Source organism: Mesoplodon bidens, assembly GCF_964165515.1.
Source record: "Mesoplodon bidens genome assembly, contig: HAP1_SCAFFOLD_567, whole genome shotgun sequence".
Lineage (NCBI taxonomy): Eukaryota > Metazoa > Chordata > Mammalia > Artiodactyla > Ziphiidae > Mesoplodon > Mesoplodon bidens.
The window spans coordinates 178,850-192,848 of NW_027671277.1; the positions used below are offsets into that span (position 1 = coordinate 178,850).

The 13,999-nt window shown below is 46.2% G+C and overlaps 1 protein-coding gene across 1 annotated transcript in view; it reads right to left on the reverse strand.

The window, feature by feature from the left end:
* The window catches only part of LOC308611612 (forkhead-associated domain-containing protein 1-like), an 88,158-nt gene that overhangs the window by 37,793 nt on the left and 36,366 nt on the right, over positions 1 to 13,999 (reverse strand). Inside the window, exons 3-5 of the mRNA XM_081260330.1 lie at positions 13,642 to 13,912; positions 4,368 to 4,477; positions 1,039 to 1,275 (exon numbers count right to left, since the gene is read on the reverse strand). Coding sequence (XP_081116456.1) covers positions 1,039 to 1,275; positions 4,368 to 4,477; positions 13,642 to 13,912 — 618 coding nt within the window. The remainder of the gene's footprint in view (positions 1 to 1,038; positions 1,276 to 4,367; positions 4,478 to 13,641; positions 13,913 to 13,999) is intronic.

Sequence of the window (13,999 nt, forward strand, 5' to 3'; positions counted from 1 at the left end):
CTTTTGGATTTAGTTTCAGGAGGAAGGAAGTTGACTGGTAAATCCAGACATTCTGGGTGGAGAATTTTTGGTGAAATTCCCTATAAATGAACCAGCAGCTGCCTTCAGGGTTTGATAAAGGCCTCAGTGTTTGGAACACTGTGGGGTTCCTTCTCCCCACCTCCAGCTCTTTCTGGCTGGGTCCGGGTGGGTGTGAGAAGTGGTCACTGAAGCGACAGGAGTTGGGTGGAAATGCAAAGTGGGTGTGAAAGCATGAGGTGTACAAGGTGGCAGAGCTGAGCCCAAGTCACATCACTGCCTCTCACTTGCTGTGCAAGCTGTAACAAGCTCCTGGGCATCTCTGAGCGTGCCTCAGTCTCCTCATCTGTAGAATGGCATCTGCCAGAAGACTGAGGTTTAACTAGCTGATGAGGGGACTTCCCTCATGGTGCAGTGGTTAAGAATCCCCCTGCCAATGCAGGGGACAGGAGTTCGAGCCCTGGTCCAGGAAGATCCCACATGCTGTGGAGAAACTATGCCCGTGGGCCACAACTACTGAGCCTGCACTCTAGAGTCCGCGAGCCACAGCTACTGAAGCCCTCATGCTGCAACTACTGAAGCCCACGTGCCTAGAGCCCATGCTCTGCAGGAAGAGAAGCCACTGCAATGAGAAGCCCATGCACCACAGTGAAGAGTAGACCCTGCTCACTGCAACTAGAGAAAGCCCGTGCACAGCAACGAAGACCCAATGCAGCCATAAATAAATAAATTAAATAAATAAATTAAATAAATAAATAAATAAATAAATAAATAAATAAGCTAATGCACCCAAAGCACCTGCACCGGGGCCTGAACATGGTAGGCACTTAACGAAATCTAATATTGTTCTTACAAGGCTAGAAACTTGCCAACCCTGCACTCCCTGGAACTGTACTCCTCACCATGCTGTGCTCACTGCCCATTTCTAACTACCCGGGTGGTTCCCCCCAGGCTCTACCTGAGAGCTGTCACCCTGTGTTGTGACCCCAAGGCCCCGACCCACTTGTCTCTGAGCCCTACCTGGTTTTTCAAGCTCTGGATCTCTCTCTGTTGGGCATCGTCCTCTTCATGCAGAACCTGAAACTTGGGCGGGATCACCCTCTCCTTCTGCCTGGAGGCAGCTGTTTCCAACAGCTTCTGGCTCAGGTTGGCCACTTGGTTCTGCAGGCTTGCTATCACCGTGTCTTTGTATTTAGATTCAAGTTCAAAATCGGAGAGACGGCTGACTTCTTTTCCCAGCAGCAGAATTATTTCATCCTGGGTGGAGGCCAGATGGGAAATTTACTAGGTGTGGGTCTGGGTGTAAGGCTGAGCCCATTTAAAGAAAGACAGGAAAAATATGGTATCATTCTTTGGGAAGGTGAGGGCAGGCAGGGAGGGAAAAAGCAGACTTTCAAGGCTATCTCTGTCACTTGGAAAATCTCATAGAGACAAGAATTGGGTTAAAATGATGTACTTGTATATAGACTCCTGTAATGGATGTCTGTACCTCACAGGTACAGAAACTTTCCTTTCCCCGAGAATTAGACTTTCATATTAAGAACAACCATCCCACTTGGGAACTTCTGTTGCTACAAAGTTTACTTAGAATGTTTTCATTTACAATATTCAGCCTAGCACACTGGGGACCTAGGAAAGGTAGTTAGGAAAACAACATTCTGTTTGACCACATTCTGCTTATAATGAGGGTTATTTTTTTAACTTAAAACATTCTGAAATATTTGTTTTCCCTTTCCTCTCTTCTAATATTTCCAGCCTCTTTTGGCTCTTCATGTATGAAATTTTTCCAGGTAACTCAATCTGGAAAGTAAATGAGACAGGAATAGTGATTTATTTGCATGGGCTAATGTAAAGTTTTGGCTGGAAAAACAAAATTGCTGGTAGACTGTACCCACAGGTATAATTAACCCTGTCCTCCATCTCTCCAGTGATAAAGCTCTGCAGCCAAAGAATTGGTTAGGTTTTCCAAAAAAGGAAAAAAAATTTCCCCCAAACTTCTCACCAGACGTTATCAATAAAATGTCAGAAAAACTGAAGAAGAAGAAGAAGAAGAAGAAGAAGAAATTCCCCAGAGGCCTTTTCCAAAGCAGTCACGGGAGGAGGTAAACGGGCAATTTCTGGGCCAGCTCATTCCCAGGAGAGCCGTGCAGTCAGCCTCACGACCTGCTAGCTCCGTGACCTGGGGAAGGACAGGGTCTCGCTCACGAGAAAGCCTGTCTGACATTGCCAGCTGCTGCCAGGGGCCTTCCTTTGGGTCCTTGTGAAAGTTGGTGGCAAAACTTCAAGAGAGAGCATCAGACATATTCCCTACTCCTGGGCAGTTTCCCCTGTTTCACCCTGTTATGATCAGCCAGGTGCTTATTCATTTTTCATGCAACAAACATTCATCGGGCAGCAACTAAGTGCCAGGCCCCGTGCCAGTGCTGGAATATAAGAAGTTTGCAGAGGGCAGTGGACAGCTGTGGGTTCTGCTTTCCTGCTGAGGGTCCCCTTGCCCTTCTTGGAGGGAGTGTTCCTCCTTCCATTTGGTCTGGGTAGGACTGTCAGTCATGTGCCCTGCTCCTTCCTGTCCCACCTCCCCATGTGCATGTGGCCCAAGCTGGTCAATCAGAGATTTCACACATCGATTACAGAGGGAGAGGATCTTGCCTTCTTTTGGATCATGTAGCCTTGTTTGCCTGAGTTTGTCTTTTCTAACACACAAAGCCAGCCTTATGAAGAAAGCCAGACACTGAGGGAAACAGAGGGGAGAAGTTGGTAGTGGGGAGGTGTTCTGATGACATTATTCAAGCTCCTGGATCTAGCCATACCTGAAGCTAGTGGCCCTTTAAATTTTCCAATAAGATGAGCTAATCAATGCTCCCCCTCAAGCTAATTTGTTTAATGTCACTTGAAGGAGTCCTGGCAAGTCAGGGTATAAACGACTTATAAAGAGAAAGAATTATTTCTATTATAAATAGAAAAAATGATAAATGGCTTATAAAAATTTTCTATAAATAGAAAAAATTATAGTGGTTGCACTATATTTCCGAGTTAAAATTGAGGCAGGTTGAAAAATGGCTACAAATACTTTGCAGTTTTGCCATCCAGTCTATTTCCCCACCCTCTAGTCTGGGCTGGCCCCGTGACTAGCTTTAACCAACGGAATGGAGTGGAAGTGATGCTGCATGATCTCCAGGCAAGTTCTTACAGGCTGTGCAGCTTCTGTTCTGGCCCCCTGGGAACCCCGAGACCACCGTGCTGTGATGAAAAGCCACATGCACAAAGGGGCCCACCAGTCCAGGCGTCCTGGCTGAGGCCTTAGATGTGGGAAGGAGGCCAATGGAGACCGACAACCAACCTGGCCAAGCCAGCGGCTGACTGAGGCCGCATGAGTGAGGCCAGGGGACACGAGCAAAGGAACCTTCCAGGTCAACCCATAGATTCTGGGGAATAATGAATTGCTGTTGGAAGCCGCTAAGTTTTGGGATGGCTTGTTACATAGCGATAAATACAGAATCTGAGTGTGGCTTCTCGCCTTTCTGCAACATTTTTCAGAGTCTGGTCCCAGGATGCCTGGGATGGAACCCCCTGCCTCCTGAAGGTTTGGATTTCCGTGTCTGACAAGAACCCCAGGTAGGTCTGCTCCTCACAAACTCTGAGGATTGCTGCAGGAGCAGGCCCTGGCCCTGAAGGAAAGCGAGATATTATAGACTGCTTCTTTTAGAGTAACTTTCGAGTCGTGTCTAAGTGGGGAGAAATTGACCTGGGCCCTTCCCAGGATTGCTTGAATCCACCTGTTCTGCTCGCATCCCTGCTTTAAACCTCTCTGGTTCTTTAACGAGTCTCTCGGCCCACGCCTCCCTGACTTCAGGGCTCACGTCCTCCTGCAAGGAACGTGTTTTTGCATCACTGTTCCATCACTGAAGGTTGACCAAGTGATTACTGTGTGGGAGTTAGAAGTACCCGCTGAGAAGCTAACCAGACCTCGCTTTGAATCCTAACACTGCTCCTTGCACTGGGCAGCCTTGAACACATTACTGAACCTCTCTGAGATTCAGTTTCCTCATCTGCAAAGTGAGGGTGATAAAATCTTTTTTGAAGATGGTGAAGATTAACGAGCTAATAAATGTCAAGTGCACAGGAAATGGCCCAGCACACAGTAGGTGCTCAGTACCTTGTAGTTGTAGATGTTATTTGGGATAAAATGAGCAGTGGCCAAACCTGGCTGAATGTCTTGGGAGGAAGAGGTGGTTTCTTGGAAGTAGGAAAAAGGGACAGTCCTTGAGACACAGAGAACAAGAGGCAGTGGCAATCTCTCCATGATCCCTCTTGCTGCTGTAGCTCTGTGCTTCCCCAAGACCCCTCACCTTATCGTGCTGGGACAGGTCCTGGTCCACAAAAATTTCTCTGTAGGGCTCTGCCACAGGAATTTCCTCGGCCACTGATTGTTCCGATAGTTCCGCCGCGTTGGTCCACACTAACACACAAGATCAACAGAGAATTCAGAGGAGACTGTGAGTTTCCCCAAAGTCTTAAAAAATATTTTCAGATTAACCTTCACATTCATGAGACTTATGCACTGAAAGCATTACAGGAGGACTGGAAAGGGTAAGAGCTGCCTCATTTCTCTTCCCCAGCATTACCTGCACTGATGCACTGTGGTGTGTCTCTTTCCAGACTTTTTTCTATGCCGCATAAGAGCTGATGACCTTGGGCAAGTCATTTGCTCTTTCTAAGCCTTAGTTTCCACATACATAATTTAGGATCACTGATAGTCTCTGCTATAAAGGGCTATCTGGAGATTAAATAGAATAATGATATAGAGCAGGGCTTGGCAAACTATGGCCCTGCGGCCAAATCTGGCCTTCTGCCTATTTTTGTAAATAAAGTTTTATTGCAACACAGCCACAGTGATTGATTTACATATTATTTATGGCTGCTTCCCAGCTACAAAGGCAGAGCTGAGTAGTTGCAGCAGAGACCATGTGACCCACAAGTACTAAAGTATTTACTATCTGGCTCTTTACAGGAAAAGTTTGCTGACCCCTCAAGTAGAGCATTTAGCCCTAAACATTAGCTATGTTTGTTTTATTGCAGCCATATCTTTTCAAAAAACAAAAATGCATTTACATGACAGAGATGCTTATCCAGCTTACTTTTCAGCTAACAATATCAAAAACATCTTCCCATGTCAGTATTTGAGGCTGTACTTGGTTGTTTTCAAGGGTAGCATTGTGGTCCCTTGTCCAAGTGTGCCAAACCTGTTTAACTAGGATCCACTTGATAGACATTTAAGCTTTCCTAATTTTTTTCTTATTTACCCCAATATTACAAGGCCTGTTTATATGACTTTCAGGGATTATGGCATTGTGTTTGGGGGCCCCACTCTGTATCACATCAGACATCTCGCAATTCACTCACATCAACACTGAATACATTTCTTTTTCTTGGTGTAGAAACGTTTGTCAAGATTTCTATAATTCTACGTGTGAGATCACTTGGGCCCAAGCAGCGTATTTTCAATTTCCAAGTGACCATGGTTTCTGGACAGTCACTGCACATTCTTATCTTCCTGTGAAGTGAGAAGCTGAACAAATTGTTTTCAGTGGTGATGAAACTTTAATGAGTCTTAACATCAATGATGGATGAAGCACGCACTGTCATATTTGTGGACATTCATCATTTATTCATTTTGCTTCTGCCTTTTTTATTTATGTATTTTAGAGTCAAAGATTCCTGCCCCCCAGCCAGGTCTCAAACCTCTTTGTGGACCCCAGAACCTCTAGTGAACATAGCTGATGGCCTGTGGTGCCCGGAGAATGCACAGCCTTGCATGTTGAATGAACAGCCCTGGCCACAGTGGTTCCTGGGGCGCGAGGAACAGAAGGGCCTGGAACTTCAGCAGCTGCCCATTTTCTCTCCCTCCACCTCCCCAACTAGGTCCATGATTAGAAAACTTTTATTTGAAGCTCACTGCCCCCATCTGACTCTCTTGGATCCTGAGCAGCAAAGTCCTAACTGACTACAGCAGCAGTGCCTGATAGAGAAATGATGGGAGCTACAGAATGCAATTTTCAATTTTCTAGTAGTCACGTGAAAAAGGTAAAAAGAAGAGAGGAATTTTTTAATGATCAATTTTATTTAACCCAATACATTAAAAAGCATCATTTCAACACGTAATCGACAAAAAATATGGAGATATTTTATATTCTTTTCCTTCGAGGCATGAAGCCTTTGAAATCTGGGGTTTATTTTACACTGATTGCGCATCGCAATTTGGAAACTGAGTTTTCAGGAGGAAGATTTCATCTGTTTTCATATTCCTCAAGAAATCGGCTCCCACTGGACGAAGGTACTGCCTGGCCTGTGTCCCCAGGGAGGGCCTCGGGGTCTGACCCTAACTGGGCCCCTGTCCAGTCTCAGCTTAGAGTTCTGGCGTCTGATGCCATCTCTAGGGGTGACTCCGGCTGCCTCTGCGACCCTGTCGTGGCTGTCTTGAGGGACGCTTCCCTGCAAGATGATGGCCGGAGGGGGGACTTCATCAAACTTACAGAACAGGCTGATCGATGGGGTCCCTTTACTGGGGAAGGTGTGTTTACTCAAAGTCTTTGTGGGGCTAGAATTTGCTCTGAGACTTGCTTTCCTTACACCCAGGCAGGGAGGTGCGGGAGCAGTTACCCCTCACCTGCCCCAAACTTCTTTACCGGCTACTGTTATTTATCAAAAAGAACCTAAGGGCCATGTATGACCAAACCGGCTTAACTCTAGATGCTGGATCCTTCAGAGGTCCCAGTGGGGAGAAGCCCCAGGGAGAGTCGGGAGGGCTGGAGCGGTGGGACGGCGGATATGGGGACGCAGGCACTTTAAGAATTTTCGGGCATGAGCTGTTGGCCAAAAGGCAGGGGAGTTACTTTAATATTTTAACAACCCCCAGCTGTCCTGGTGCGCTCCAATAATCACCAGTCTGCAGCAGGGGCAGTATGTGTGCACCTTAACTGTGTCTTTAAGACATTGTAAGTTGTAAATAAAAGTTAAATAACAATCATGGTTAGGTAATAACTTAATTTTTAAATTTTAATATTTAAAATTTAAATATTAAAATTTTAAAATATACAAATTATTAAGATTGTAAAATTTAAAATTTAAATATTAAAATATTAAATATTTTAATATTTACTGAATGTTCGCTATGCACCAGGCGCCGTGCTCAGCACTTACAGGCAGGATACGATTTCGTCTTCATAACAACCCAGTGAGATAGGCATTATTATTCCCATCTCCATTTTATACGTGAGAGATATGAGGCACAGAGACGTCAAGTCACCTGCTCAAGGACACACAGCTGGTAAGTGGTAGAGTCAAGGGATGAACCTAAGTTTGTTGGATTCAGAGCCTATGCTTTTAACCACTATGTAGTCAATGTATTGAAGTGGGAAGATGTTTATGACATATTATTGAATTTTAAAAATCAGGTACGGAATTCCTTGGCAGTCCAGTGATTAGGATTCTGTGCTTCCACTGCAGGGGGCACAGGTTCCATCCCTGGCTGGGGAACAAAGATCCTGCAAGCTGAGCGGCACGGCCAAAAAAAGAAAAAAAAAGGTTACCTATGTTAGGTTCATATGGTCCCATTATTGGGAAAAAAATATATATATATATATGAATCAAGATGCTATTTTAATAAGTCACTCCACATATTTTCTTTTCTCAGTAATTCTTCCCCACCTCCCATGAGCTCTTGCCATTAAGATTTGGCCTTGGAGCTGACGTTTTATTGCCTTGTGGTAAAGGAAGGATGAGTATTAACTAGAACAGGGTGATTTTTCCCCCAGGCAAAATGATGTTTTGATTTTTGACAATGTCTGGAGACATTTTTGAGTACCACAGTTAGGGCGGTTGGTGGTGGTGGTGTTGCTACTGGTATCTCTGGTGGGTAGGAGTCAGGGATGCTGCTAAACATTCGACAGTGGACAGGACAGATCCTTCAACAAGGAGTTATGCGACCCACCTGTCACTGTGCCAAGATTGAGAAACCCTGACCTGATCTGCAGTAAATAAATCCTTGGCTTTGGGTTTTCAAATAGAATTTTTCAAGTCTAAAGCAAGGTGACAGTCTAACAGTAAGCCAATTTAATTGGAAGAACCCAGCTTTGCTAAGAGAGGAAAGAGCTTTCTCGGAACCCTTAAAAAGAGGTGTTTTCTGTCAAGAGACAGCATGGAGGACTGGAGCACAGAGTTTTCTCTAAAGCGTGGAGTAGAGAGGCCCAGACACAAAGGAACTCCCCATGACACGGGAAGATGAAAGTCCTTTTCTGAGGATGGCGAGAGTGTCAGGGGAACGAGGGCAAACATTTGGAAACATGAGACCTGGCTGAGAGGCTGAGGAGATAGAGCCCAGGTAGATGTGAGGGACTCTAAGCCATACGACTCATCCTTCATTTCTCCAGGGGGAATCCAAGTCCTTCAGAGAAGCCCCAAGTTCAGCATGGCACTGGAGAAACCGGTGATTACAGTGGAAAAATTTAAATGGCGGAGTGAAAAAAAGAAAAGAAACAGCCCATGTGCCATGTGTCCAAAGGACACATTAAAAAAAAAAAACCCAAACCCTGTATATATGTTCATAAGACAGAACATGATGCATACAACAAAATGAATGAATCTCAGAAATACTATGCTGAGTGAAAAAAGCCTTCCACAAAGGAACATGTACTACATGGTTCTGTGTACTTGAGATTCTAGAACAGGAATATCTAATCCATGGCGGGAAAAGAATTCAGAAGAGTGGGTGCCTCTGGGGCCTGGGGCTGGGAATTGACTGGCGAGGGACATGAGGGAACTTTCTGGGGTGATGGTAATGTTCTATATCTTGATAGGAATTTGGGTTACATAGTTGTGCACGACTGGCACAACTCAGTGAGCACATTCAAGGTCTAACACCTTTCAGGGTGTGGTAGCCAGTCTCCAAGATGGCCCCACTGATTCTTGTCTCCTGGTATTCAGACCCTTGCATCATCCTCTCCAATGCTGGATGGACTTTATATTAGTTAGCTGGGGCTGCCATAACAAAACACCACAGGAGGTCTTAACAAAAGAAATTCATTTTCTCACAGTTCTGGAGGCTGGAAGTCCAAGATCAAGGTGTGGCCAGGGTTAGGCCTCTCTCCTTGGCTTGCAGACAGCCACCTTCCTGCTGTGTCCTCACATGCCCTTTTCTCTGTGCACGTGCATCCCTGGCGTCTCTCTCTCTCTTCTTACAAGGACACCAGCCCTTGGATTAGGGCCCACCCAATCATCTCATTTTAACTTACTCATCTATTTCAATACACTATCTCCAAATATGGTCACATTCTGCGATATTGGGATTGAGGCCTCAGCATATGCATTTTGGGGGAATGCAATTCAGTCTGTAACAAAGCTTCTCTATGTAACCAAGGATATTGCAGAAATGACACAGTTTGATTCCTGAGGTTAGATCCTAAAAGACATTGCAGCTTCTGCCTCACTCTCTAGGACTACTTGTCTGGAGGAGCTGGCAGCTTGAGGATGCTCAAGCAACGTATGGAGAGGTGCACTTAGTGAAGAACTGAGGCCTCTTACCAAAAGCCATGTGAGTGAACCATCCTAGAGGTGGGTCCTCCAGCCCCAGACAAGCCCCCAGAGGACCACAGCCCAGCCACCACCATTACTGCCACCTCATGGACAAGCCTGAGCAAGAATCCCCCAGCGAAGCCATTCCCAACTTCCTGACTCAGAGAAACTAGGAGATAACAAATGTTTACTGTTGTTTTAGGCCATTACATCCTGCAGTAATTTGTTATGCAACAATAAGTAGCAAATACAGGTTTGGGCACCAGGAGTGGTGGAAAATTTAACAAAAACCCTACAATGTGGAGTGGTTTGGGATGGAACAGTGGCCAGAAGCTGGAGGACTTTGGCCAAGAGTCCTTGAGAAAGCCTGAATAGTCTTAGTAGAAGCCCGATGGCCTTTGAGGAGGCAGTGAGGGAAGGGTTCCAGGAAAGTGAGGAAAATGTTACTGGGGTTAAGGGATCCTTGTTAGGTGGTGGCAGAAGGTTTCCTAACACATTGCCTGTGGTCATGAGGAAGGTAGAAAATGTTTGTGGTGAGGCTGAGTGGTCAAGCTAAAGAGAGTCCCAGACAGAGTCTTGGAAGGTGCTGCCTGGTTACTTCTTGCTACTTATAGTGAAATGTGAGGGGGAGAGACAGTTAAAGGAAGGGCTGTTAAATCAGGGCAATGTTCTGGGCTTGAAAATTCCCTGCCTCTCCAGGTGGCAAATGAAATGTAAGAAACAGGTTCTGGGCAAAGATCAAATCAAGGGCACTCTCAAGAAAACACAGTCCAGAGAAGAAGCTGAGGGTGTGGTTGTAAAATCCTTTGTTAAGAATACAGATCCAGGGCAGTGTCCAAGAGAACCCTTCGGTCAAAGAACTGGGCTTCTAAGAAGCTTCTGTCCTTTGTCAGTCTTTGCAGAAGCCCATGGTGGAAGGGCATGTGACAAAAAAGTCTGTGGGCGTGGGTTTTGCCTGATAGGATGAACCCCAATAAGAAGCACTGCCAACTCACACTGACAGAGACCCACAAAAGTCAAAGAAGTGTCTGGACCCCCAAGCTTCTACAGGCAGGAAGCAGGCTATAAAACTATGCAGCCACATCCATGGGACACCTTTCATAGGAAAGGGAGGACGACTCAGAAGGCGGAACTCACGGACCAGGGGCAGAGCCAAGAGCCCTGGAAAGTCATTTCTGGGCAAGAGTTGGACTGAAGCCCAGTCAAGGAACTGCCGATATTTTCCCAGCTGGACTTCAGAACTGCTTTGGGCCAGGGACTCCTGTGTGTTTCCTGTTTTTCTTCTTTTGGAACAAGAGGAGTGTATGTAGCAGTGATGCTATGTCTGTCCCACCAATATGTGCTGGGTGTGTAAGGGACAGACCCTTTGTTCAGAGGTCTTCAGATTTCTGGAAGTAGTACTTGAACTTGATGAGCTGAACGTAACGTACTACACCCATGAGCCCCATCTGTACCTGGACTTGATTTAGACGAGATTCTGGAATTTGAGCCGATGCTGTTACTGGGGTGAGATTTTGGGGGGCCTCGGGAGAGAGGAGGAGGAGTGTGAATCATTGAGGACCCGAGGGCAGGCTGTGGTAGCCGGCCTCCAAGATGACTGCTGATAATCCCCGCCTCCTGGTCTTCAGGCCCGTGTGTAGTCTTCTCCCACACTGGAGGGTGACGCCCTGGGTAACCATCAGGATATTGCAACAATGACAGAGCATGACTTCTGAGGCTTAGTCACAAGAGATGTTGCCATTTCCATCTTGTCCTCCAGGATCACTTGCTCAGGAGGAGCAGCTGCCGTGTCATGAGAACGCTCGAGCCACTCTCTGGGGAGGCCCATGTGGTGAGGAACCGGGGCCTCCTGCTGACACCCATGTGAGCAGCCGTGTTCGAAGTGGATCCTCTGGCCCAGGTCAAGCCTTCAGATGACTGCAGCCTTACGAGGGACCCTGAGCCACAGCCGTCCTGCTAAGCTGCTGCCAAATTCCTGACCCCACAGAAACCGTATAGATGATAACACATGTTTGATTTTGCTTTAGGCTACTACGTTTGGGGAGAATTCGTTATGCATTCATGATAACTAATACACATTCTGTGTTCATTTTACATGAAGGAGACAAAAAATGTTGAGTTCTAGTTAATGGTATATGTGCTAAAACATTTAGGGGGAGGACTACAGATGTGTGCTATTTATTTTGAAATGCATCCAAAAAATAAGATGGATTAATGCAGGACAAGAAGGATGGGTAGACAGAAATGTAATAAAGAGTACAGCAAAGTGTTAGCGGTAGAATTAGGAGGAGAGCTGTCTCTGTAAAATTCTTTTTGCTTTGCTGTATGTTTGAAAGTTTTCACATTAAAATGCTGGGGGGGGGCTTCCCTGGTGGCGCAGTGTTTGAGAGTCTGCCTGCCAATGCAGGGGACACAGGTTTGAACCCTGGTCTGGGAAGATCCCACATGCCACGGAGCAGCTGGACCCGTGAGCCACAACTACTGAGCCTGTGCGGCTGGAACTTGTGCTCCGCAACAAGAGAGGCCGCGATGGTTAGAGGCCCGCGCACCGCGATGAAGAGTGGCCCCTGCTCGCCGCAGCTGGAGAAAGCCCTCGCACAGAAGTGAAGACCCAACACAGCCATAAATAAAGAAATAAATAAAATTAAATTAAAAAAATGCTGAGGGGAAATGGCTGAGTAATTTCTTAACTTGGGTGGTTGGTACATGAGCATTCCTTAGATGATGATGATGATGATGTAAACTGCAGAGATACCTTTCATTTGCTCCTTAGTCTGTTTATTTCAGAATAATAACTATTATTTGAATGGCTGAGGGGAGTGACTAGGTGAGTGGTCCTGAGTGAGACCAGGGAAGGGTGTGGAGGCATCGAGAGACCTGGGGACTCAGAGGGGTCTGGGGCTGGGACACAGAAAACAGAGAATGGGACCTCCACACCAGTGGCCACAGAAGAAACCTGGGAATCATGCCAGGGACTAAGTCGACCCAGCTACTCTGCCAGTAAGCCTGGCAAGGCCAAGAGGATGGTGACAGACAGGAAGTCTCCTCCCCAAGTGCCATGAGGCCTTCTGGGGGGGAGGGGGGAGAAGGAAACCCTGATGGCTGTGTGTCCCCAAAGTGACCAGGCTGTAAGTGACAGTCACTGAGATAACCAGCCTTAAATTTGACTGAAAAGCGTTATTTTAGATTAGATTGAATACATAACCTCTGGAGAAGTAATTTTCTCCATAAGCCTCAGTCTCCTCTTACCTGTAAAATGGTAATAAAATATTTAAAAACCTCCTAAGGCAAGAGGGATTTCAGTTACCAATATGTCTGTACATCTGAGTTGAAGTATATAAATTTAGATTCTGATACAAATTCATATATATTCATATATATGTACACACACACACACACACACACACTCACCACACAGGTACTGACGTGTGCAGATGGGCAGAGCACAGTCTTGGAGGAGTTTGTACCAAAAAGTCAACAGGGAGAATTCTGGTGATAAGGGTGACAGCTTATCTTTTACTGTTTTCTAACTTTCTGCTTATCCCAATTTTTTCACATTTGATTATGTTCTACTTCAAAACCAGAGAACATAAGCAAAAGCCAGAGGAAGACAAATATCATACCATATTGCTTATATGTGGAATCTAAAAAAAGGTACAAATGAACTTATCTACAAAACAGAGATAGAGTTACAGATGTAGAAAATAAACTTATGGTTGCCGGGAATAAGAGGGGGGAGGGATAAATTGGAAGAGAGGGATTGACATACACAATACTATACATAAAAGAGATAACTAAGAAGGACCTACTGGATAGCACAGGGAACTCTCCTCAATACTCTGTAATGGTCTATATGGGAAAAGAAGCTAAAAAAGAGTGGATACATGTATATGTTGAACAGATTCAGTGTGCTGCATACCTGAAACTAACACAACACTGTAAATCAACTGCACCTCAATAAAAATTTAAAAAAAAAGGGGAAAGCAGAAACTGAGACCCATCCTCCTAGCAAACGCCCCTCCCCTAAGCCGCCAAGGAAGCACCCATGAGTACCTTGCCTGATGATGGGAACGCTGTGGGCGGCTCTGTCCACCTTGAAGGAGAACATCTTCTCGCTGGCACTCACGGGCCGCCTGTGGGAGGCTGGTGGGACCATGGGGGGCTCGGGGGACCCCTGCGACCAGCTCCTCTGCACTGGCGCTGTCCAGATGCCCGGGTAGAAGGGGGTCTGTGGTGGTGAGGGTGACTGGTTCAGTTCCTGGGTGGCCCAAGGTGGCTGTGGCCTTGGCCAAGGTGCTGGGCCCCTCACCCATGGGAAGGAGACCTGCAGGGGCAGACAAGAGGGTCAGGGGAGGTTACGAGCAGCTGGGGTGGTCTTCACCTTTCTGTCCCGGCGACATAATTGCTGCCC